We start from the raw sequence: 25,077 nt of genomic DNA on the forward strand, positions 1-25,077 counted from the left end.
CTTGGGCATCTTTATTACCCCTGATCTGAAAGACTTATTCTCATCAAACTACTCCCCCCTAGTTCAGAACATTAAGAACGATCTGTTGAAATGGTCTACTTTACCTATATCACTTCTCGGTAGGGTTAATACAATAAAAATTAATACTCTCCCTCGCTTAAACTACCTGTTTCAAAACCTTCCTTGCTATTTGTCCCTTACATTCTTTAAATCCCTTAATTCTCATATTTCTCGTTTTATTTGGAACAATAAGCATCAACGAATTAGGTTCTCCACTCTTATGTGGTTATCACAGTGTTGTTGCCGGCGCCATCTTCTTTGCTGCTGTGTGTTGGGGAAGCAGCATTAGAGCCAGCGACTCTAATAGACAAAATCATCAGGAAAGCTGGCTCTGTACTGGGACTGAGGCTGGAGTCCCTGGAAACTGGTGGAGAGGAGGACACTGAAGAAGGTTCTGTCTATTATGGACAATAATCAGCAGCCTCTCCACCACATAGTGGACAGACAGCGGAGCTCCTTCTCACATAGGCTGCTCCAGCTCTGCTGTCGTAGGGACAGATACAGGAAATCCTTCCTGCCACATGCCACCTCACTGTACAATAAAAGCTAAATCATTGTTCTGCACTAATCAGTCCAATTTTGCACAACTGCACTGTGGCACACTGCTGTACATATATTTACATACATTCTGTTCTGCATTTTTGAATCTTTGCAAGGACTGCTCTAAGCTGCTTTTTATATTGACAGCATGTTATATTTTACAATTTATAGTATTTTATATTTTATTTTTTATTTTATCTACAACTACTACTCAGTGGTAGTTGTTATTGTGTCTTGTCTCTATGCTGTAACTGCAAAGTAATTTCCCTGCTGGGATGAATAAAGTACTTCTATTCTATTCTATTCTATTCTATTCTATTCTATTCTATTATCAGACAAGTAGGAAGACAATCCAAAGGATAATTTGATGGCCTCAGATGTTTAATTATTGAGGTCAGTTCATCTAAAGAAACTGGCTGAAAATGGTCCAGAACAGCTGTACATTGTGGCATTTCTGGGGAATCTAAATCTAATAGGGTATTCGAGCCTCTAAGAGCTAAAATTTTTTCAGTGAAAAAATTAGAGAAAGCCTCACAAAGTTCAGCAGAGGCTAAAGGCCCAGATGTCATCGAGGGATTAACAATCCTATCCAGGACATTAAAAAGGACTTGAGGCCTGTGCCTATTTGAAGCTACAAGATTTAATTAAATATTTTGCTTTTGCTAATTTGACATCATTCTGATAATTAAATAAACTGTTTTTCAATATTTCAAATGAAACCTGCAATTTATCTTTTTTCCACCTCCTCTCAGCTCGCCTACATTCCCGTCTGAGTTCCCCAGTGGTTTCATTAAGCCACGGCTCTAAAAGTTTCTTTTTTGTAGTTTTTATAGTTTTCAAGGGAGCTACTGTGTTTAGAGCATTTGAACATGCATTGTTAAAATTTAGAACAAGGGTTACAATATCAAGATTGCTATCAGTAGGGAATGTAGTATTAGCAAGGACTGCATTTAGCTGAAGAGCAGTATCAGAGTTTATAGTACGAGAAAGTATGGGTTTAGTATTGTTTGTATCCACAGAAGATGAAATATTGATAGAAAATAAAACAGGCAAATGATCAGAAATACATGTCTGAAGGATTTCAATGATATCCAGACAAAGCCCATGTGATAGCACCAAATCCAGAGTATGTCCCTTTAAATGCGTTGGCCCAACCACAGATTGTGTAAAATCGAATGAATCAATCAAGTCCAAAAAGTCCTTCACCACAGGTTTATCTGGGCAGCATACATGTATATTAAAATCACCTGTAATTAAAATATGATCGTACTCTAATGTAATCCATGCCATAAGTTCTGAGAATTCATGAAGAAAATCCTTGTTGAACTTTGGAGGACGGTAGACCACCACACACAGAACTGGTTCAGTCAATTTCACTTCAAAGACTTGGAGCTCAAAACTGGAAAATTAGTTTATAGATGATTGTTGACAGTGGAAACTGGATTTAAAAATTGTAGCCAGACCTCCACCTTTGCCAGTCAACCGGGGAGAATTTATAAAAGCACAGTTCAGAGGTGGAAGTTCAGAGAACGGGAACAAATGACCTTCTTGTAGCCAAGTTTCTGTGATGAATAAAAAATCCAAATCCCGAGAAGTAAACAGGTCATGTAGCACGAAGGTCTTATTAGCTAAGGACCTAGCATTAAGCAAAGCCAGGCGGATGGTTGATGGTGCAGAAACACAAGTTGAAGACGTAACATAGTTCAACCGCCTGAGGTTTCCATAATCCACATTCCTCTTTTGATCCTGAAACCGTCGATGATAGAAAAACTCCACCGCGTCCTTCCGAGAGCAGCACAGCCCGGGAACAACGGGGCGAATCCAGCGGCGTCCTACGTTCAGGAAACAAGGACACCATCCCAGTCGAGGAGAGCCGCCTCGACGGCGAAGAAATCCCAAATAGGCTTTAATCCTCACCGCCAGTCCTCCACGTTTCCCACGTCTTCGACGGAAACGCCTTTCCGGAATCAAATGTGGAAAACTCAGCAGCTCATTAGGGATGTCAGTGAGGAACTGGAAACCTCAGTTTCTCGGACCCGGACCATATCCAAATTGTAGATCTACCCAAGTTTTAATGTCCAGAAGTGCTTGACGGTCGTAAACAATTAAGCCACCAGGACCATAACAGCATAAATGTACAAATAGAGCAAAAAGAGTAAAAATAACAAAGTAGAGAGAGCGAGTCGGACGGCATGCCGAATACACTGGCGCCATCTTCAGTTTGTGGTTAGTGACCTAATTATTCTATTCAGGTGGTGCAGCAGAGGCACATCTAAAAGTTGCAGGACTGGAGTTTTGAACAGGACTCTTGCTCTAAAACAACTTGGCAGCAGATGTAAAGACCAAAAGCTCAGAGGGTTCACTCTGCATCAGTTTTCCATGTTAAACCTCCAGATCTAGAATTATAAGATATCAAGGCAAGGAAAACTCAATAGCTGCTGGTAGGGGCCATTCAGGGGCCCCTCCAGACATTCAGGGCCCCACCAGACATTCATTGGCCCTCCAGACATTTAGGGGCCCCTGCAGACATTTAGGGGCCCTCTACACGTTCAAGGGACTAAAATATTAGAGAATCAATAAAATTATTTCTTAATTTCAAAGGAAATTTAAATGTGACCCATTTTCCAGCTGAACTCAATGAGCCTCAGAGTTTCTGATGTTTCAGATTTTCTGTTTATTCATTTATTTCCTTCAGTAAACATATTAAATATTAAATTTTGATTAAATATTTTCTTTAAAAATGAGTCCTGCAGAGTTCTAAAAAAAAAAAAAAATTTAAAATTGTCTTCATAAAAACATCCGTTTTTTTCTGAATATTTTTACGACCATGACCTTTGACCCAGATCTATTGATGGTCCTGCTGTGAACTCCTGGTTGAATCTTCAGATTGATGGAGCTGATCTTGTTGTTCCAGCAGTAGAAACTGATGAGTCTTCCTCACACAGACCTACACTGATCCCACTTTGACCTCTGACCTCTCTGCTCTGTGTTGTTTTCTTCAGATCAGAACAACGTCACAATCAAAGCTGAACCTGGAGAGAACATCTTTCTGCCATGTGATGCTCCTGACCAGGGAGATATCAGAATTGTAGAGTGGAGCAGAACTGATCTGGGGCCAGAATCCGTCCTCCTGTACAGAAACTTTCAGTTTGATCCAGCAAAGCAGCATCCATCTTACACGGACCGGGTTGATCTGCTGGTTGGTCAGATACGGAAATTAGACGCGTCTTTGATTCTGAAAAACACAACGACTGATGACAGCGGAACGTATGAATGTCAAGTTGTTCAAACAGGCCATCAGAAGAAACTGATCAGCTCTGTCAGCCTGGTTGTAGCTCCTCGTCCAGGTGAGTGTTTGTCTCTGGATCAGAACCAGCAGCTTCCTGGTTCTGGTCTGAGATCAGATGATGATGATCTACTCTTATCTCCTACCAGACAGGTCTCAGTAGAGGTTAAAGGTCACATATTTAGACAGTAACTTATTAATTATGACCTTTAACATTTATAATTCAGGTCAATTGAATCAGATTAATTTTTTCCTTTAAACATCAAACTGTGTCCATAAGTTATGAGAAAGGTCAGGTATGCTGATTACACTGTGACCTCTGACCTCCAGTGATCAGAGCCGATGAATTAATAATATTGGATCATTTGGTTCTGATCAGCAGATCATTAATAATATCAGAAACTCTTTGGTTCTGAATGAATCTCAGCGTTTCTGACTCCTGGTTGGTTGGAAGGATTGAAGCGATTCTGAAGGCTGACGGGTCCAATCTGGTACCAGCAGGGAGTTCATGATGGAGAGGCTGAAGTCCAGGTCCAGTTGGTTTCCTTTATAAAGCCTGAGTTCACAAAACGGGTCCTGCAGCTTGAGTTCAGCACAACACAAAGGTGACGGGTTCTGTCCCAGGCTGTCGATCCAAACAGACAACATGGAGTGTGGGAGAGTCCAGCAGAACCATGTAGAGTTTAACCTTTAACCCCATTAGTTTGACTGAGTGACATAAACATCGTCATCTGCTGTTCGCTCTGAGTGGGAAGGAAACTTTTCTCCAGAGAAAAACTTCAGATCTGAGTAAGAACCTAGAAAACCCCAGAAACCCCCAGAACCGCTAACCGGACCGCTGCAAGAACCAGATCTAATCCCACCAGACAGGAACCAGATCTAATCCCACCAGACAGGAACCAGATCTAATCCCACCAGGCAGGAACCAGATCTAATCCCACCAGAATAACCTCTGACAGAGCCTCTCCTGCCAAACAGGTGAAATAGTTTTAATCTCATTACTTCACCAACTGGTTAAAGATGTAAATGCTGGTGGTTTTGCTCTTTTAGTGAACAAGAACATTAATTATAAGATAAGATCAGATTTATTGTCATTGTCATCAACAGATTACAGATTGAGATTTGCTCGACTCGAGTTAAGATGCAGGTTATGTGTATATACATAATATACAAAGATAAAGAAATAAATAGTACAAAATGAGAAATAAATAGACATCAGAAGATGGTTGCAGCGCCTGGAGGTGTCGCAACAGAATTGACATTTTTAACAAAGTGATGTCAAGAGCAGAAGTTCTTATGCCTTTGAATTTAGTGCCATGATTGCCATCGGGTAAAAACTGTTTTTTAGGCGATTTGTCCTGGTTTTTATTGCTCTGTATCTCTTGCCTGATGGCAGCAGCTGGAAGAGACCATGGCCAGGGTGTGAAGAGTCATTTAAAATGTCCAAAACTTTCTTGTGGAGCCTGGAAGTGTAAATCTGTTCCATAGTGGGGAGGAGGCAGCCTATGGTTCTCTCTGCTGCCCTAACAACCCTCTGGAGCGCCTTCTTGTCCGCGGATGAGCTGCTGCCGTACCAGACACACAGACCGTACGTGAGCACACTCTCTATGGAGCAGTGATAGAAGGCCTGCAGCAGGTCTGAGGGGAGACGGTTCTTCTTGAGTATTCTCAGAAAGTACAGTCTCTGCTGTGCCTTCTTCAACAGCTCCTTGGTGTTGGTGCTCCAGGTTAGCTTGTCCTCCAACTCCATGCCCAGAAACCTGAACACTGGGACCCTCTCCACACAGGTCCCACTGATGGTGAGAGGCTGGATGTCCGTTTTGTTCTTCCTGAAGTCGATCACCAGCTCCTTTGTTTTGGAGGTGTTGAGGAGCAGGTTATTGACTTTGCACCACTCTGACAGCCGCTTCACCTCATCCCTGTACTCCAGCTCCCCCTTCCCGCCTGAGATGAGACCAACAACAGTCGTGTCATCTGCAAACTTTATGATCTTGTTGCTGAGGTGGTTGGAGACACAGTCATGAGTGTAGAAGGTGTAGAGAAGTGGGCTGAGCACGCAACCCTGTGGCGATCCGGTGTTCAGGCTCAGAGCAGTGGAGGTGTGGGGGCCCAGTCTGACCCTCTGGGAGCGACCTGTTAGGAAGTCCAGGATCCAACTGCAGGTGGCTGATGGGAGCCCAAGGTTTGCTAGCTTGGACACCAGACGTTGGGGAAGTATAGTATTAAATGCTGAGCTGAAGTCCATGAAGAGCATTCTGACGTAGCTCCCCTGCTTCTCTAAGTGGGTCAGGGCAGCATGAAGTGCAGTGGATACAGCGTCCTCTGTGGACCTCTTTGCTTTGTAGGCGAATTGGAGAGGGTCCAGCTCAGCAGGCAGGCCAGCGAGGATGTGACTCCGCACCAGTCTCTCCAAGCACTTCATGATGATCGGTGTGAGTGCCACTGGACGGTAGTCGTTCAGGGTGTTGATGTTGGTTCTTTTCGGCAGGGGGACAATGGTAGAGGACTTTAGGCAGGGAGGGACAGTGGCTTGAGACAGGGACTGGTTAAAAATCTTTGTGAAGATTCCAGCCAGTTGGTCTGCACAGTCTTTAAGCACCCGTCCCGACACACCGTCAGGTCCCACAGCCTTCCTTGGGTTCACCTTCCTCATCACCTGCCTCACCTCACACTCCTCTACTGTGAGAGCAGAGCTGCTGTGGACAGGCAGCTGTGATGGAGCTGTGGTAGGTGTCGCCTCAAAGCGGGCAAAGAAGATATTCATCTCCTCTGCCAGGGAAGTGGTTCCCTCCATGCATGGCTGGTTGCTGGATCTGTAGTTTGTAATGTGCTGAACACCCTGCCACACCTGCCTGGTGTTGTTGCTCCTGAGCTGCTTCTCTATTCTCCCTCTGTATGATGCCTTAGCTTGGCAGATGCCTCTTCTCAGGTTGGCTCTGGCAGAACTGTAGAGTGCTTTGTCCCCAGACCTGAAAGCAGCGTTCCTGGCTTTCAAGAGGCCCCGGACCTCCTTAGTCATCCAGGGTTTCCTATTCGGATAGATCCTGATGAGTCTGTTCCTGGTGACATTGTCCGTGCAGAACCTGATGTAGTCCAAGACTGCTGAGGTGTAGTTCTCCAGGTCCTGATGTGCAAAAACCTCCCAGTCAGTTCTCTGGAAGCAGTCCTGTAGTTGGTGAGAGGCATCCTCAGGCCAGATGGTGACAGTCCGGGTTGTACTGGGGACACGTTTCCACAGGGGGGTGTAAGCAGGGATCAGTAGCAGGGACACGTGATCAGACTGGCCAAGGTGTGCTAAGGGTTTAGCCCTGTATGCTTGTCTGATGTTTGTGTCCAGCTTGTCCAGAGTTTTATCACCCCTGGTTGTGCACTTTAGTGTTGATGGAGTTTGGGGAGGACTGATTTCAGATCAGCATAATTAAAGTCCCCAGAGACGATGTGAACTTGTTCTGGTTGTTGATGATAGTATCATGCAGGAGTCCCACGGCCGAGCTAGCGTTAGCATCCGGTGCTATGTAAACCGCAGTGAATGGCGTTAAACTCACGTGGGAGGTATCGGGGTCTGCATTTAATTGTGATGAACTCCACGCCTGGAGAACAGTGGCTAACAACTACTGTGGAGTTCGTACACCAGCTGTTATTTACATAAACTCATAGTCCACCTCCTCTTTTCTTACCGGAGCTCGCTGATCGGTCCTGTCGGTGTGCTGTGTAGCCTGCTAGCTCGATCTCCGGGTCCGGTATGGTTGGATTTAACCACGTCTCCGTGATCAACAGAATGCAGCATTCCCGGATGAGGTTGTCAGTTGCAATCCACAGCTTCCATTCGTCCAGTTTGTTAGCGAGAGAAAAATGCTTGGTGGTTTGTGTGGCTGTTTCCTGAGCCTCGCTAACACGCCGCTGCGACGCCCCCTCTTTTGTTTACATCTCTGCGCCGTCGCCCTGTCGTAGATACTGGGATTGTAATCCAGGGAGAGCCCGGTGTCCGAGCAATATCGACCGGAATGTTGTTGTGGACACGGAAAAGCTCCTGAGACAAACTTCCCCCGATTGCTTGACCGATGGCCAGTAAATTTTGTCGATTGTAGGTGTTTTTAACCAAGCAAAGTGGAAAAGACAAACTTCGAGTCGGTGAGCACAGAGCCGCTGCGTCTGCGCGCGCCGCCATCTTGAGTAGTTTCGTCGTCTTATCGTCTTATTTGTTTCTATCGTCAAATAAGACGATAGAAACAAAGTCAACTGTCATGGAAAACCTTGTTGAATGTGTGATTATAGAAAGATTTATGGAAAAAAAGAAGAATGTCTTTATGAGCTGAACCTGGATCAAATATAGAAATATTCAATAACTGGATGGAAGAAAAAATTATTAAAGTTAATCAATAAGTTTTATTTATCTGTGCGGTTTTCAACATTGATCTTCTAAACCCAAATAAACAGAATAATTTATTAACACCATTACAGTCTAAGATCACCAGTCGCATTGCATCGCACTGTGAACATTAACTGATAATATTTTTACAAATGATCTTGAAAATAGTTTAACTAGTGGAATATTAATAAATGATATAACTGATCATTTACCAGAGTTCACAGTCTGACTGCAAAAAACTGATCAAAACATCAGATCAATACAGACGATCAATACTGTACAGACGGTTCGGTCAGAAGATTCACTGAAGGCACTAAAAGCCGATTTGATGATTTATGATTGGAGATTAATTTATAGAATAAATGATGTGAATTCAACATATGAAGAATTTATAAGAATAAATCATGTTCCAAATTATTATGCAAATGATATTTTCTCAGATTTTCTTAAATGTTCGATGCAAATGATGGTCAGTATGATTATCAAGTCCTGAACTATTACAGTATAAATCAGATTTTGCTGATCAAAGCTCCCATGAGAACAGGATTGTTTTAAAAAATAAAAAACTCAAAAATGCAAAATGTTCCAAATTATTATGCACATCAGAACAAACTAAACATTTTATGGATTATAAAGAACTGCAAACGGTCATTCTGTGCATGTGCAGCATTAAGTGTTCACATGTACTAAAATCAAAAGCTTTTTCAATCAGAACCATCTTAACAGACCCAGTTCCATGTTAACTTTGGACCTTCTCTGGTATCACAGCACAATTCTTCATCCATTGAACTTGTGAGTTTGTAGAAAGTTTCTGCTGAATTTCTCTGCAGGATGTCAGAAAACCTTCCAGAGCTGCTGGTTGATATGAACTGGATTCAGATCTTCTGCTGGAGGAAACTCCAAAGGTTCTCAATAGGGTAGAGGTCAGAGGTCAGAGGAGGATGGTGACCACACCATGAGTTTCTCCCCTTTATGCCCATAGCAGCCAATGACACAGTGGTTTTCCTGGCAGCATCAGATGGTGGATTGTCATGATGAAGATGATTTTGCTACTGAAGGTTTGGCTCTTCTTTTTGACCCATGACAGAAAATGATCAGTCAGAAAGTCCAGATACTTTTCTGAGGTCGTTTTCACACCATCAGGGTCTCTGAAGGGGCCGACCATCTCTCTCTCTCTCTCCCCATGATTTGGCCCACAGCATGACTCCACCACCTCCTTGCTGACGTCACAGTCGTGTTGGGACGTGGTGGCCGTCCACCACCGATCCACTACTGCGTCCTTCTGGACCATCCAGCGTTGCACATCAGTCATCAGTGAACTAGTCTGTTTGAAAATGAATCTTCATGTCCGGCTGGGCCCACTGGTACCGGTTCTGCTTGTGAGCTCTGGTTAGGGGCCCAATAGTAGGTTCCTGCACCACAAGCCTCTGGAGGATCCTCCACCTTGAGGCTCCAGCAGCTTCAAATAACTGTTTGCTGCTTTATAAGGACATTTTAACAGCTGATCTCTTAATCCCATGAATGTGTCCAACAGAAACTTTCCTCATTCTGTCTTTATCTGTAAAACCATCTTTGTTCTGAATCAGCCACAAATCTCTTCACAGAACCATAACGCTTCAGTTTTCCTTCAATATCTGTTTTCATATCTTGTCATACGGCACTACACTATCTGATGATTTTTCTCAGCAGAGATTCTTTCTGTTTCCCATGTTGCTTGAAACCTGTGGCCTGCTTAATAATGTGGAACATCCTTCTGAAGTAGATTCCCTTTAATTGAGCTCAGCAGACAAACTGATCAGCCAGCTCTCTGAAATTAATTATAGTGATTCAAAGACACACAATTCCATCTATGAATTTAATAGCCCAACAAAATATTTAATCTTTATGACACTTTAATCCAATTTGCATAATAATTTGGGACACGGTATAATTAAATTATAAAAACTGTCCAGTTAAGAAAAATGAGATGAAAAGCATAAAAATGAGCAGTGGATTACAAAATGAAACAAAATTCATGTGAAAAGAAAAATAAACATTTTAGGGAATTTATAAAACATAGAATTTCTGAATCAGAAAACAAATATAAGAAATATAAAAATAAGTTTACTAAAATTATAAAGGCATGTAAAATCAATCAATCAAATTTTATTTGTATAACACATTTCAGCAGCAAGACATTTCAAAGTGCTTTACATCATAACAAACACAGAAACACAATGCAACATACACAGCCTGGCCAAAAAAAAGTCACCACCTGGATTTAACTAAGCAAATAGGTACAAGCCTCCTATTGGATAAGTGCTGCATAGGCGATTATCTTTCAGCTGGCAACAAGTTATTTAACCCCAGCTGATGCAATGAGTAACTCCTCATTTCTTAAACAACCATGGCAAAAGACACTTCCTGTGGTCGTGGAAAAGACGTTAGTCTGTTTAAGAAGGGTCAAATCATTGGCATGCATCAAGCAGAGAAAACATCTAAGGAGATTGCAGAAACTACTAGAATTGGGTTAAGAACTGGCCAACGCATCATTAAAAACTGGAAGGATGGTGGGGAACCATCGTCTTCCAGGAAGACATGTGGTCGGAAAAAAATCCTGAATGATCATGATCGGCGATTACTTAAACGTTTGGTCAAATCAAATCGAAGAAAAACAACAGCAGAACTCAGGAGTATGTTTAATTGTGAACGCAAAAGCATTTCCACACGCACAGTGCGAAGGGAACTCAAGGGGTTGGGATTGAACAGCTGTGTAGCCGTAAGAAAACCTCTAATCAGTAAGGCTAACCAGAAAAAAAGGCTTCAGTTTGCTAGGGAGCATAAAGATTGGACTCTGGAGGAATGGAAGAGGGTCATGTGGTCTGATGAGTCCAGATTTACCCTGTTCCAGAGTGATGGGCGCATCAGGGTAAGAAGAGAGGCAGGTGAAGTGATGCACCCATCATGCCTAGTGCCTACTGTACAAGCCTGTGGGGGCAGTGCTATGATCTGGGGTTGCTTCAGTTGGTCAGGTCTAGGTTCAGCAACATTGTGTGCCCAAAGAATGAGGTCAGCTGACTACCTGAATATACTGAATGACCAGGTTATTCCATCAATGGATTTTGTCTTCCCAAATGGAACGGGCATATTCCAAGATGACAATGCCAGGATTCATCGGGCTCACATTGTGAAAGAGTGGTTCAGGGAGCATGAGACATCTTTTTCACACATGGATTGGCCACCACAGAGTCCAGACCTTAACCCCATTGAGAATCTTTGGGATGTGCTGGAGAAGGCTTTGTTCAGTGGTCAGACTCTCCCATCATCAATACAAGATCTTGGTGAAAGATTAATGCAACACTGGATGGAAATAAATCTTGTGACACTGCAGAAGCTTATTGAAACAATGCCACAGCGAATGCAGGCTGTAATCACAGCTAAAGGCGGTCCAACAAAATATTAGAGCGTGTGACCATTTTTTGGTGGCGACTTTTTTTTTGGCCAGGCAGTGTAGAATCAATAATCAAAACACAGCATTAAGTCAAGTTCCATCAATAAATTTGTAATTGATTACATTTCAAATACAATCCTAAACAGGTGGGTTTTTAGTCTAGATTTAAAGGAAGTCAGTGTTTCAGCTGTTTTACAGTTTTCTGGAAGTTTGTTCCAAATTTGTGGTGCATAGATGCTGAAAGCTGCTTCTCCTCATTTGGTTCTGGTTCTGGGGATGCAGAGCAGAACCAGAACCAGAACCTGAGAGGTCTGGAAGGTTGATACAACAGCAGCATATCTTTAATGTATTGTGGTGCTAAGCTGTTCAGTGATTTATAAACTAACAACAGTATTTTAAAGTCTATTCTTTGAGCTACAGGGAGCCAGTGGAGGGACTTTAAAACTGGTGTTATGTGCTCTATCTTCCTGGTTTTAGTCAGAACGCCAGCAGCAGCATCTGGATCAGCTGCAGCTGTTTGATTGATTTGTTGGACAGACCTGTGAAGACGCTGTTGCAATAATCAATACGACTGAAGATAAACGCATGGATGAGTTTCTCTAGATCTGGCTGAGACATCAGTCCTTTAATCCTGGAAATGTTCTTCAGGTGATAGAAGGCCGACTTTGTAACTGTCTTTATGTGGCTCTGGAGGTTCAGGTCAGAGTCCATCACTACTCCCAGGTTTCGGGCTGATGGCTGGTTTTTAGTTGTAATAACTGAAGCTGTGCATTGACTCTAGAGATATAACTCTAGATCTATAGCTCTAGATCTATAACTCTAGATCGTTCCTCTTTAGGTCCAAAAATAATAACTTCAGTTTTGTTTCTGTTCAACTGGAGAAAGTTTTGGCACATCCACACATTTATCTGTTCTAAGCTTCTGTTCAGTGATTGGATGGGGTCAAAGGTCACCTGGTGACATCATAATGTAGAGCTGTGTGTCATCTGCATAGTTATGGTAGCTAATATTATTTCCTGTTATAACCTGAGCTAGTGGGAGCATATACATATTGAATAAAAGGGGTCCTAGGATTGAACCTTGGGGTACCCCACATGTGACCTTTGACCTCTTTGATGAGAAGTTTCCAATTGAAACAAAGAAATCCCTGCTCTTTATGTAGGATTTAAACCAGTTAAGCACTGGACCGGAGAGTCCGACCCAACTCTCCAGTGGGTTCAGTAATATGTCATGGTCAACACTGAGGTCCAACAGAACCAGCACTGTGGTTCTGCCACAGTCTGTATTTACATGGATGTCATTGAACACTTTGACTAGGCCAGTCTCTGTGATGTGGTAACCATGGAAACCAGACTGGAAGGAGTCAAAGCGGTTGGTTATAGTTAGGAAGCTAGTTAATTGTTTAAACAGCTTTTTCAATAACTTTGCTGATGAATCAGAGGTCAGAGGTCAGAGGTCGGCCTGTAATTCTGCATTAGTGATTTGTCCAGATTGTTCTTTTTTATCAGTGGTTTGATTACTGCTGTTTTCAGAGCCTGGGGGAAAACGCCTGATGAGAGCGATGAGTTTACTATCTGGATCAGATCAGCAGCAATAACAGCCAGGACTTTCTTAAAGAAATGTTCTACAGGTCCTTCTCAAAATATTAGCATATTGTGATAAAGTTCATTATTTTCCATAATGTACTGATAAAAATTGAACATTCATATATTTTAGATTCATTGCACACCAACTGAAATATTTCAGGTCTTTTATTGTCTTAATACGGATGATTTTGGCATACAGCTCATGAAAACCCAAAATTCCTATCTCACAAAATTAGCATATTTCATCCGACCAATAAAAGAAAAGTGTTTTTAATACAAAAAAGTCAACCTTCAAATAATTATGTACAGTTATGCACTCAATACTTGGTCGGGAATCCTTTTGCAGAAATGACTGCTTCAATGCGGCGTGGCATGGAGGCAATCAGCCTGTGGCACTGCTGAGGTGTTATGGAGGCCCAGGATGCTTCGATAGCGACCTTTAGCTCATCCAGAGTGTTGGGTCTTGCGTCTCTCAACTTTCTCTTCACAATATCCCACAGATTCTCTATGGGGTTCAGGTCAGGAGAGTTGGCAGGCCAATTGAGCACAGTGATACCATGGTCAGTAAACCATTTACCAGTGGTTTTGGCACTGTGACCAGGTGCCAGGTCGTGCTGAAAAATGAAATCTTCATCTCCATAAAGCTAAAGCATGAAGTGCTCCAAAATCTCCTGATAGCTAGCTGCATTGACCCTGCCCTTGATAAAACTCAGTGGACCAACACCAGCAGCTGACATGGCAGCCCAGACCATCACTGACTGTGGGTACTTGACACTGGACTTCTGGCATTTTGGCATTTCCTTCTCCCCAGTCTTCCTCCAGACTCTGGCACCTTGATTTCCGAATGACATGCAAAATTTGCTTTCGTCCGAAAAAAGTACTTTGGACCACTGAGCAACAGTCCAGTGCTGCTTCTCTGTAGCCCAGGTCAGGCGCCTCTGCCGCTGTTTCTGGTTCAAAAGAGGCTTGACCTGGGGAATGCGGCACCTGTAGCCTATTTCCTGCACACGCCTGTACACGGTGGCTCTGGATGTTTCTACTCCAGACTCAGTCCACTGCTTCCGCAGGTGACCCAAGGTCTGGAATCGGTCCTTCTCCACAATCTTCCTCAGGGTCCGGTCACCTCTTCTCATTGTGCAGCGTTTTCTGCCACACTTTTTCCTTCCCACTGAGGTGCCTTGATACAGCACTCTGGGAACAGCCTATTCGTTCAGAAATATCTTTCTGTGTCATACCCTCTTGCTTGAGGGTGTCAATGATGGCCTTCTGGACAGCAGTCAGGTCGGCAGTCTTACCCATGATTGGAGTTTAGTGGGTCTGGTGGAGAAGCAAATTTATATTTCCGTTTAATTTAATTCCCAAACTAGCATGTATTACCAGGATAGTTCTTTACAAAGGAAAAAAAAAACTTTTGCAAATCATTATTAGCTTAGAATTTTGATAATTTTTTAAAATATTTAAAGTTGGTGTAATTTTGTGGCATAATTTTCATTAGTTCTTTGCTCAACTTTTAGTGATTTCAGTTTTCCCTTCAGGTTTCCCAACCTATGGCTCGTGGGCCCTAAGAGGACCTTTCGCATTGGTCCTGTTGTTCAGGACTCAGAGTTAACAGGGACAAACTGAGAGAATTTGTCTATTGTTGAAAATAAAAGCCTCTAAGACTTCCTTTTCTGGCTAGATAATACGTGTGCAGGGTTAGCAAGCAAGCACATCTTCAATGTAATAACAGTGTAACAGCTGTGTGTGTGATACACTTATCTTTGGATGTCTCCTTTCTGTCTCACTTCTCCCTCCCCCTCCTGGTGCTGGCGTCGCAGGGGTGTAATCCTCCCTCCTTCCTCCTACTCTCTGCAGTTTCCTGTCAGTCCAACTGGTCCTGATGTTGGATTTTTGAGCTGTCCAGACTGTCCCTCTGTCAATGTCCATCTTGTCCACAAATGAAACAAGCATCAACTAGTTCAGTTTGTTGTCTTTGTCTTTGAAACACATTATCCTTTCCTTCTCCACGCTGATGTCAGGTAGTAGATCAGCGGAGGTTGTAAGAGTTCAGTTGCATCCAAACACAGGAATGTAGTTTCAGTCCAATGTCCAGCAGGACACCAGGCAGTAGTTTGCTGAATGGCAGTTCCCAGGTGTCAAGGAAATAAAATTAGCAGATTCTTCAGTGTCTGGAGGTGATGGAACTCTTCTTTGTCTTCTTGATCGCCGTCATTAGCTGCTGACGAAGAATGGACTTCATCTCGGCCATGGCAGGACAGGTCTGAGTTGAGGTCAGAGGTCAGACGCACCGCAGCGAGGCTCAGACAGAGGGAAAGGAAAGAAGCAAGCAGAAGTTGATTAATTTGTTTTTCTTTCTGTGTTTTTTTTATATATATTTCTAAATATATTTTATATATATCTTTTCTCTCTTTAGATTATATAGTTTTAGCCACTTATTACCCAACATTGTTTATATTTTATAATTATAAATCATTTAGAACACATATAAACATGAAACATGTTAAAACCCGTAGTCTCTTTTATCCTTTGCCATGTTAGATTTTAAAATGTAGAATGTAAGTTAATTTAAGTTTAATTTAACTTATTCTGAGTGAACATCTTATCAGAGACCAATGAATTACCTTAAGTTCGTTGATCCTTAATGCTGAAGCTGTGAAGCCAGCGAACAGAACTCCTCTCATTTTAAACTTAAGAGAGATGTGAGGCTGGATAAAGTTCAGGTCGGTACCAAACTCTGATCGCTGACCCCTCCAGACATACAGCCAAAGGATCATAGCACCAAGTTTTAATCTTTTGTAATTATTCTACCCAGTAATCAATACATTAAAAACAACATTGTTCTCTGAGAAAAATGTTCTTTTCTTTTTATTACTATTTTATTTATTGTTTCTTCCCATTTCTCATTCTTGGTGTGTTTGTGTTTTGTTGGGGTGTGACAGGATGTACTCATGCTGAGGAATTTGACCTCTGTCTGCTTTTTCTTCCACCACCTCTTCTATCATCTGATTTATTCTTTGGACATTCTCTTATCCAATGGTCGAAAGCACCACACTTCCTGCAACCATCTGAGTTTTGTGGTGGATTACTTGAAAAGGATCTTTGCCCCCTGTAACCTCATCTGCCACTTCCTCTTCCTCGTCCCCTGTAGGGGCCTTGGGAGAAGGCAGAGGTTCCTGATTCTTCAAGATCACCCAGATGAAAAACATCCAGTCCTGTTTTAGTCTTTTTGACTACTTTTTCAGCATGGTGTGCCCACGTCATCAGTTGTGAGACTGGGGCAGTTTCAACTTCAACGAAATGTTTCCTTACCCAGCTTCCAATTTCAGGCCAAAAACTTGACAGTAAAGCATTTTTCAACTGTTGTTGATATGCACTGTTTGGGTCGTCGTTAAACGTGGTCCCACTATGAATTTTTTATTCTTTTTCAAATCTAAAACAAAAATCATCTACCTCTTCTCCAACATTTTGTTTGATTCCTGACAGATGACTATAAACTGCTCCTTCAGGGTATGGAATTGGAAACAGAATAATGTTATCAATTACTTTCCCTAATGAAGACATTTATTTTTCATCCCCTTTGGAATCCTCAGCAGGAGAGGAATTACAACAACACTTATTTCCCATATTATAGTTTAGTTTAGCGATTTAGTTTAATAGATATTTTGTGCTTTTTCTTCAAAGAGAGTGCCCTAAGTGCTTAGTGTCCCCTGAAGAACAGGCTTCTAGGTCAAACTAATTTTGACCCGGTTCTTCACTTTGGATTCTAATTCCGAGGACAGAAAGTTTTACTCTTATTGAATTAAGCACCATTCATACAAACACACACACACACAAATTTCCTACCTGTTTGAGGTTCTTTATTTTAGTACTCTGCGATTTAGTTCAATATGATCTGTTATTTTGTGCTTCGTCGTGGAAAGTGCCCCACGCGAGCACCTATTGTCCACTGGAGAGCAGGAAGCCAAAACTATGTTTTGGTCCGGTTCCCCACCTAGGATTCTGATTCCGAAGACAATAAGTTGTACTTTCAGGGAATTCAGTACCAGTCACACTTCACATTCACATTCCTACAAAATTTTGGACCTCATCCAGAACGGGACACGCACAAATTCAAACATCCTGCTGGCTCAAAAAGGGAGGGGACTCAAACCCGCTCTTCTCTATTATTTGATGTTATTTTTTAACCCTCCTCCTAGGTTCCGTGTCAAATTGACCCATTTTAAAGTTTTATGTATCAATTATTTATTTATTTATTATTTATTTTTATGCATTGTTTTTAGTATACTGTTTGGGTCAATTTGACCCACAAACATTATTGCTGTACCTCAGAAACGAACATAACAGGAGGGTTAATCAAATTGGGACTTCAGCCAAAATCATTTTTTATTTTATATGGGACTTCAACCCTAAATTAATAGCGCTTATCAACTCACGTTTCTGTCGGTTCATCCTGTCTGCTCGGATCTCTTCAATCCGTTGCTGACAAACAAAGTCGGACCTAAGCGCTGGCCCAGCGAAGAAGTTACTTCCCAGGACTTTGTTTCCAAGTCCTGTTGACTCTGGCCGTGCACGGTTTCAGCGCGTTGTTCTTCGTCTGTCAGCGAATGGGTATGTTGAGATCCGGGTCACAGCACTAAAATGATAGGTATTTTGTTTACCTAAATAAAGAAAAGAACCACAGACAACGTTTATGAGTTTTTAACTAAGCTTTTGCAAAAGGAGAAGACAGCGAACAGTTCACCATGTGTTCTGAAACTCTGCAGTAGAAATTGTCTTTTATTAACACAAAACAAAAGAAAGGGGGCTGGTGCTGATAAGGTTAGGAGCCCCAGGAACTAACACAAACAAAAGCAGTTTTACAACTAAGGAAACTCTCAGAAGACCATCTTCAAAGAACATGTTTTAAGGGTTAAAGAAAGGTTAGCTCTGTCTCACACACTTTAACAAATTTCTCCTTTCTTGGGTGTTAATACTAAACCTTTAAATGAAAAGCAAACTGGTAACTACTTACGTAAGAATGATAACAAAACATAATTATTCTATCAGGCATGACCTTCCCTTATCATCTATGGGGCATAAAAGCTTAATTAAAATGAACATTTTCTCATTTGGAGGGGATAAAAAAGCTCAGAGAAAATGTTAAGTTTAACTAAGCTTATATATACACATACACACACACACACATATATATACACAGTGTATATACAGTATATATGAATATATATACAGTATGTGTGTGTGTATTTCATATGTTTAACAGTTTTAACATGAAATGAACAACAATGAAACTTAATTCTGAATATTTGGGACTTTTATTGTGGCGTTGTTATTTTATTGTGTTTATGGTGCGCCACCATCATTTCCACCTTCTCAGAGAAAAGAGCATAGAGTTACAGTGAATAGATTGGCCTAATGGATCGGGCTCATTGTCACGATGTCTGATCTAGAGCTTTTTTCAATATCGGAACGATACAGATATTGATATCGGCTCATTGGTCAATCATCTCGTTATCTGATATTTTTTCTGAACCAGCACATAACCTGGGATGTTGATTGATTTGTTCCAGAGTTTTGGTCTTGAAATTTCAGTCGACTCAGACATTTTACAGATTTTCTATTCTCAGCCAGACGCCTCCCTATACTGGGACCGTCTCCCACCACCCACATTGTTCCCCATTCCCACCTCCACCTTCTCCCATTACATATTCTGTTTTTTCTTTATGTTGTTAATATGTTGCTTTTTATGTGCAGATTTTCTGTTTTGCAACAGTGTGAGGTATATGTGTATTTTTTCTCTCAGCTTTATTCTCATCCATCAAAATGTAAAGATTTTAATGGATATAATTATGGATAGCTGGACCACAACTAATCAGAGAAACAGTAAACAGAGAAATATCGACACTTTTCTGTAAGAACCATCTTATTCAGTTAAAATGGTAAAATGGTAAATGGACTGAACTTATATAGCGCTTTTCCAGTCATTTTTTGACCACTCAAAGCACTTTACACTAGAGTCACATTCACCCAGTCGCACTCACAAACACGCACACACTTATACACCGATACGCAGATCGGTAGGCAATTTGGGGTTAAGTGCCTTGCTTAACCCCAAGTGACTACTCTACCAAAGAGCCACAGTCGCCCCGAGGGGCGACTGTGGCTTAAAGGTTTTCTTGTCTCTACTGGCCTTTATTATCAGACAGGAAGTTGTCAGACAGGAAGTTGGTGATGAGAGAAGAGGAAGACATGCGGCAAAGGTCCATCAGGCTGGAGCTGGAACCTTTGCCGGCCGCGTTCAGGACCGGACAGCCAAAACAGCTCAGAGCCACATGACTCGCCTTCTGAGAAATCTGATGATGAGCAGGATATTTCTGTTATGGAAGTGGCTAGAGGGACCAAACCGCAGCTCTTTCACGCACTTCTCTCATTCACACGCATACAGAGTTTATATAAAAAAAAACAAAAGATAGATTGCAAAACAAATTACAGTCAATGAAATCTGTTTTTCATCTGCAGGTTTAGGTTGTATTTTATCACTAATTTATTCCACTTCCATAGCAGAAATGAAAACAACAACAATAATAATAATAATAATAATACAGACCTTTGGGCACTTAAATAACTTAAAAACAACATTATATGTAGGAGAAAACATAAGATACAGGACCTGAACGCGGCCGGCAGTTCAGGCCGCGTTTAGACCTTTAGACCAGCGCTGGTCTAAAGAGTGAAGCAGGGAGCAGGTCTGACACGGTTTACCGCCGCGCCCAGAACACCTTATTCTGGACTGCAGTTTATATCTTTTTATCATTTTCTAAAGACGTTTGTTGCAGCTTTTCCAGAGCTGATGACAGTGAAAGAACCCAGTGACATTATTACCATGAGGCAAAATGTAACCTTTGGGCCGGATATTCATAGAGGTCAAGGCGACTCCATCCCTGTTCCCACTGCAGAATGAATCCAGAACCACTGACTACCAGTTTCCCCAGGAGACCAGGACGTTTCTTGCTAGCAAGTTAACATGTTGGATTCATTTAACCAAGTTAATCAAAACCTGCAGCTTTAAAATGTTCACTGATCAGATCAAGGGAGCCTGTAACTTTACCAAGCAGACTGGAGGGATTAGGATTATCCAAACCAAATATGTTATAAATCTGAATCTTCATAAATGGTTGTAATTATTAATAATTATAATAGTTTATTAATAAAATGAATTGTTTAGCTTAAGGGGAACCAGAAATGTTGGGAAGTAAAACTCTGGAGCCAAGCTGATTATGAACCATAATCTGAATTTTTCTAATGAAATATTGACCAATATTTTGACTTGTAACGATGGGAAAATGTAAAGTTTCTGGTTTCCTGTGTGGTGATTTTATGACTTTGTGTTTTTATGATGTGAATCACTTTGAATGTAAAAAAATATTAAACCTTCAGCTGGTTTAACTTTGGGTATGAAAATTATTATAATTACTTATGGAAAATTATTAACTAGTAATTTAGATCAGAAATGACTTCATTCCTTGTAGAGCAAATTATATTTTACAGCCAAAGAGTTCAGTCTGTTGTTATTTCTAAAACCAAAGTTTTCTAACTGAAGGGATAAACTCAGTTCTGGTTTATCTTCAGGATCTACATGTGGAATAAACAGAAACATATTTAAATATACAAGTTTATTAATAAAGGAAACTAGATTCACAATTTAAACATTTTATTCAACCAACTCATTAAACTAACACACAATTAAAACTACTGAGATTAAAATATGAAACTAAAATAACTTAAGATAAAAATTGAAGCATTAAAATGATTCAGTGATGTCATAGTGATGTCATAGTGATGTCATAGTTCAGTATTAATGGTGGATATTGAGAACCAGCTTCATTTCATGGGGAATGTGTTAATTAGTTATTACTAATTCAAAATATGTTTATTCTTTAAACTGGATCACCAGAAATGTTCAATAATAAAACCTCATTAAAATGAAGTAATTTTTACTGGAAGAGAATCAATAACTTTAGTAAATGGAGAAGTTGTTTCCAGTTCACACTGGGAGGAAACTGATGATCTGATTTTTCTTTTCCTTCCATAAATGATCTCATAACAACAGGCCTGTCTGCTGGTGGACGAGGTCAAGATGTTTCTAACGTAGAGCAGGAGGATTCAGTTCAAACCTTCAGCTGTCCAGGCAGAAAACCATTTATGAGGCCAAAGTCCAACGATTTAATGTGATAAATAAATATTTATTGTAGCTACATATTTATATCTGTCGTTGATTTGCCTTAAAATGAAATAAATTCAGCTTTATTCAAATACTTGTTTCATTTTTGATGACATATCAAATAAGAAGTAAAACATGAAACTGTTTATGTTCACAAATGACTAAAAAAAAGAAATTGAGTTAAAGTTTGATTTATATTTTTATGTTTCATATCTGGACTCAACATCTCAGAATATTTCAATCATTTAAATGCAAGGCTCTGATTGGTTGAGCCTCACAGCCAAACATGGTCCAGACCTGCTAGGCTGCTTGATTTGGACCCGGAAAGTTGAATCAGAACCATTTGGAGCCAGAAAGTAAACGGATCAGTTCTGATAAAAATGTTTCTCCAGCTCATCCTGAGTCAAAATGTCACTTTATTTATTAGCAGCTTTATTTACTTTATTTTCTCACAAAGTTTTTCTGCTAAGAAACTTTTGATCAAAACATGAAATATGTAAAGTAGCTTTTCAAAATAAGAGTCACAAAATAAAGAACCATAATGAAATGAATAGATGATGATGAAATCAATAAATCCTGAAATAAATAAAATAGAAAGGTAAAAATGTCTGGGGACATTTATTTGTTTCATATAATATTTATTGATATTTATTTATATAATCTTGAATAAAAGTCTTTCTGTGCAGAACATCAACACTGATTTAATATCTGATTTAGACAGAACCAGCTGAGTCCAGAACCGGTTCTGGTTCTATCAGCTCCTCATCCTGACCTTCTATCAATATCAACCAATCAGAATCAGGATGAACTGATCAGATCATGTTCTGATTACCAGGGCAACCAGCTCCACCAATCAGATCTCTTGTGGTCAAACTCTGAGTCAACCAGGTTTCCTGTCTGTTAATGAAACTCAGATTTAATGGAAATTCATCTGATTATGAAAATATTCTGTTATTATAACTCATCCGTCTTCATTTGTCTCCACAGAACCACTTCCAGTCTGGGCCACAGTTCTACTGGTTCTGGCTCTGGTTGCTGCTGCAGGTGTTGCTCTTTATCTCTGGCTCCGTTGGAGACCAGGTGAGTCTCTAGAACTGCATTACCCATAATGCATTTGGTCAGCGTCTGCTCTCCTCCAGAGCAGGACTGAAGAGAAGAACCTCGCTGCAGCAAACAGGAAGGGGCGGGACGGACCGCTGTCAGTCTCAGACCTTATTTGGAAATGGGGCCATTGCACTCCGGAAGTGAAGGGGGCGCTATTTCCTATGTTATCCGCAGCCTCCAGTTTTTATTTTATTTTGAAATCTGTGAAATATTTTCACCTTTAGGAAGGATTTTCACTCTCAGCATGTATTTGAACTTCTCTCTTTTATTTACTTCAGCTCAGCTCACAGTTTTAACTAATTCTGCAGTTTTTTGTGTACTCCTAAATCTGCTCCTTAGTCGCATCTTTTCGGGCTGCTACTGCCTCTAGTGGTGTGGGGGTGGTAATACAACTAATATAATCACATTACTAAATCAGAATAGCACAAAGTCTTTATTATTTATTAATTTTTCATTTTCTTAAGGATGTAGAGCTTATTAAATTACCTGAAAGTGATTCCTGTTTCTCTCGATGGCCAACCTGTTGAAACTGAGGCTAATATTAAATATTTGGGTCGTTCCTGGACGGTCAGTAAACTTTACTAAAACACTGATTATATTTTTAAGAAATGTTCTCAGAGACTATCTTTTAAAGAGACCCAGAGATCTTGGGGTTCCCCAACTAGAGCTTGTGTAGAAGACAATGTTGACAATGTTAACTTTTCATCTCATCGGCTGGTTTGGTCACATGAGCTGCAGAATAACAGACAGACTTTTAAAAATACTTTGAATGGCAGGTAAAACGACTCTGTCTCAACTGTTTGCTGAAAAAACATGGAAGACGTAGAAATATTTCATCAGAGAGGATCCATCCATCCTCTATTCATCAGTTTGACCCTCTGAGTTCATGAAGGCCTTACTGTTTCCCTCTGGAGCCTAAAAATATTGATTACCAATCATTTATTGACAATAATCATTTTTAACCAAACTAAATGTTAACATTTACCTGTAACATGCTAAATGTTTTACTCGATGTACAAATTGTTGACTTTGTGATTCTATGAATGTTTTATTTTATAGTTTTAGAGTCAAAGGAAAATTTCCACCTTGATAGATTAAATAGTTTCATCTCATTTTTTCTTCTATATATAAAACTGCCAACAAAAAATCTCTCAGAATAACATTTATGGCTCCACATAAGCAAAAATATGAGGTTGGTGTGTTGCTGCAGGCAGCAGCTGGTTCCACTTGGGACATGGACACATGTCTCTGTCCTCAGAGAGTCCAGGAGACACAGAGACAGTCAGGAGACATCAGAGCTGCTGCTGTCTGTCCAACTCATCTTGTCCTCTGTTGTCTCTCAGACCCAGAAGCGGTGGATGTGGAACCAGGGGATGAGTCTGTCCTGCTGCCCTTTAAAGTCCCACGCTGCCTGTGGTTCTGTAAATACAGAATCTTCCTGCCTGTGCATAGAGTGGAGTGGACGTACAGAGGCAACAGAATGGTCCATGAGTATGAGATCAATCCGGGCCAGGAGGTGAATCAGAACGTTCTGGAACATGTGTATAAGAACGGTTCTGATCAGCCTGGAGAACAGAAACTGATCTCCATAATCAGAACCAAGATGGATGAAAACCTGCTGAAGACTGGAGACCTCAGTCTGACTCTGAGTCGGCCCACTGGTGAAGACGAGGACACCTACACCTGCACCGTCTACAACAAGAAGGGAGACATCCTGATGGAGAAACATGTCTGGCTAAGGGTCAAAGGTCAGTGGTTTAAATGTACTTTTAGAGCCCAACCAGAGGAACTGTTTGGATCAGAACCAGGTCCATATTTTCTCTCTGTTTGAACTGGATCGGTTCTGGTTCTGGTCGGTTCTCATTGATCAGTTGACATTGACATTTAGCTGGTTCTGGTTCTGAACCATTTAACCCATGACCTTCTTCAGAACCCTGGATCCCTTCAGAACCAGGCATCAGAGGTCCAGAACCTCCAGGTCCAGGTGTAGGTTCTGGATCTCTGCTCGGCTCCAGAACCAGCAGGTCCAGTAGCTCCATCAACCCGTCCAGAACTCAGAGCTTCATGTCCATGTGGACTGAAGGACGTCCTCATGTGGGACAGAACCAGAACCCAGACAGAACCGGCTTCAGTCCAACTGGACCTTCTGTCTCCAATCAGAGTTCTGCTTCCTGTCCTCTGCTTGTCTCCATGGAGACGTGTCCTCGTCTTTCTGCCAGTCTGAGTCCAACTGGAGACGAATGATGGACAGAAGCAGCTGGACACAGAGTCCATCTGCTGCTGGGGACAGTCTGCAGCTTCCTGCTGTCCTCACTGAGGACATTCTGTCCACCTGCTGCTGGTTGGACACAGCAGAGACACCAGTGGAGACATGGGACACATTTAGACTGGAACCAGTCCAACATGTTGGACCTTCATCCAGTCAGAGGAAATGTCCTCAGAGCTGCTGCTGTCTGTCCAACTCATCTTGTCCTCTGTTGTCTC

The 25,077-nt window shown here is 41.3% G+C and overlaps 2 protein-coding genes and 1 long non-coding RNA gene across 5 annotated transcripts in view; 1 reads left to right on the forward strand and 2 right to left on the reverse strand.

Annotated features, from left to right (window-relative positions):
- The window catches only part of LOC114157631 (Fc receptor-like protein 5), a 151,970-nt gene that overhangs the window by 31,527 nt on the left and 95,366 nt on the right, over nucleotides 1–25,077 (reverse strand). The gene's annotated exons all lie outside the window — the stretch shown is intronic.
- The window catches only part of LOC114157626 (uncharacterized), a 35,781-nt gene that overhangs the window by 5,420 nt on the left and 5,284 nt on the right, over nucleotides 1–25,077 (forward strand). For all 3 annotated transcript variants that reach the window (XM_028038739.1, XM_028038740.1, XM_028038742.1), the window contains exons 3-6: nucleotides 3,603–3,947; nucleotides 22,477–22,569; nucleotides 23,937–24,080; nucleotides 24,132–24,341. In XM_028038739.1, the coding sequence (XP_027894540.1) occupies nucleotides 3,603–3,947; nucleotides 22,477–22,569; nucleotides 23,937–24,080; nucleotides 24,132–24,341 (792 nt within the window). The remainder of the gene's footprint in view (nucleotides 1–3,602; nucleotides 3,948–22,476; nucleotides 22,570–23,936; nucleotides 24,081–24,131; nucleotides 24,342–25,077) is intronic.
- On the reverse strand, nucleotides 1,025–25,075 carry LOC114157672 (uncharacterized). Its single transcript, XR_003598209.1, has 3 exons — nucleotides 24,859–25,075; nucleotides 5,653–5,661; nucleotides 1,025–1,036 (listed from the first exon to the last, which is right to left on the reverse strand). It is a non-coding gene; the product is annotated as an uncharacterized LOC114157672 (long non-coding RNA).

This window comes from Xiphophorus couchianus, chromosome 14 (genome assembly GCF_001444195.1).
Source record: "Xiphophorus couchianus chromosome 14, X_couchianus-1.0, whole genome shotgun sequence".
NCBI lineage: Eukaryota > Metazoa > Chordata > Actinopteri > Cyprinodontiformes > Poeciliidae > Xiphophorus > Xiphophorus couchianus.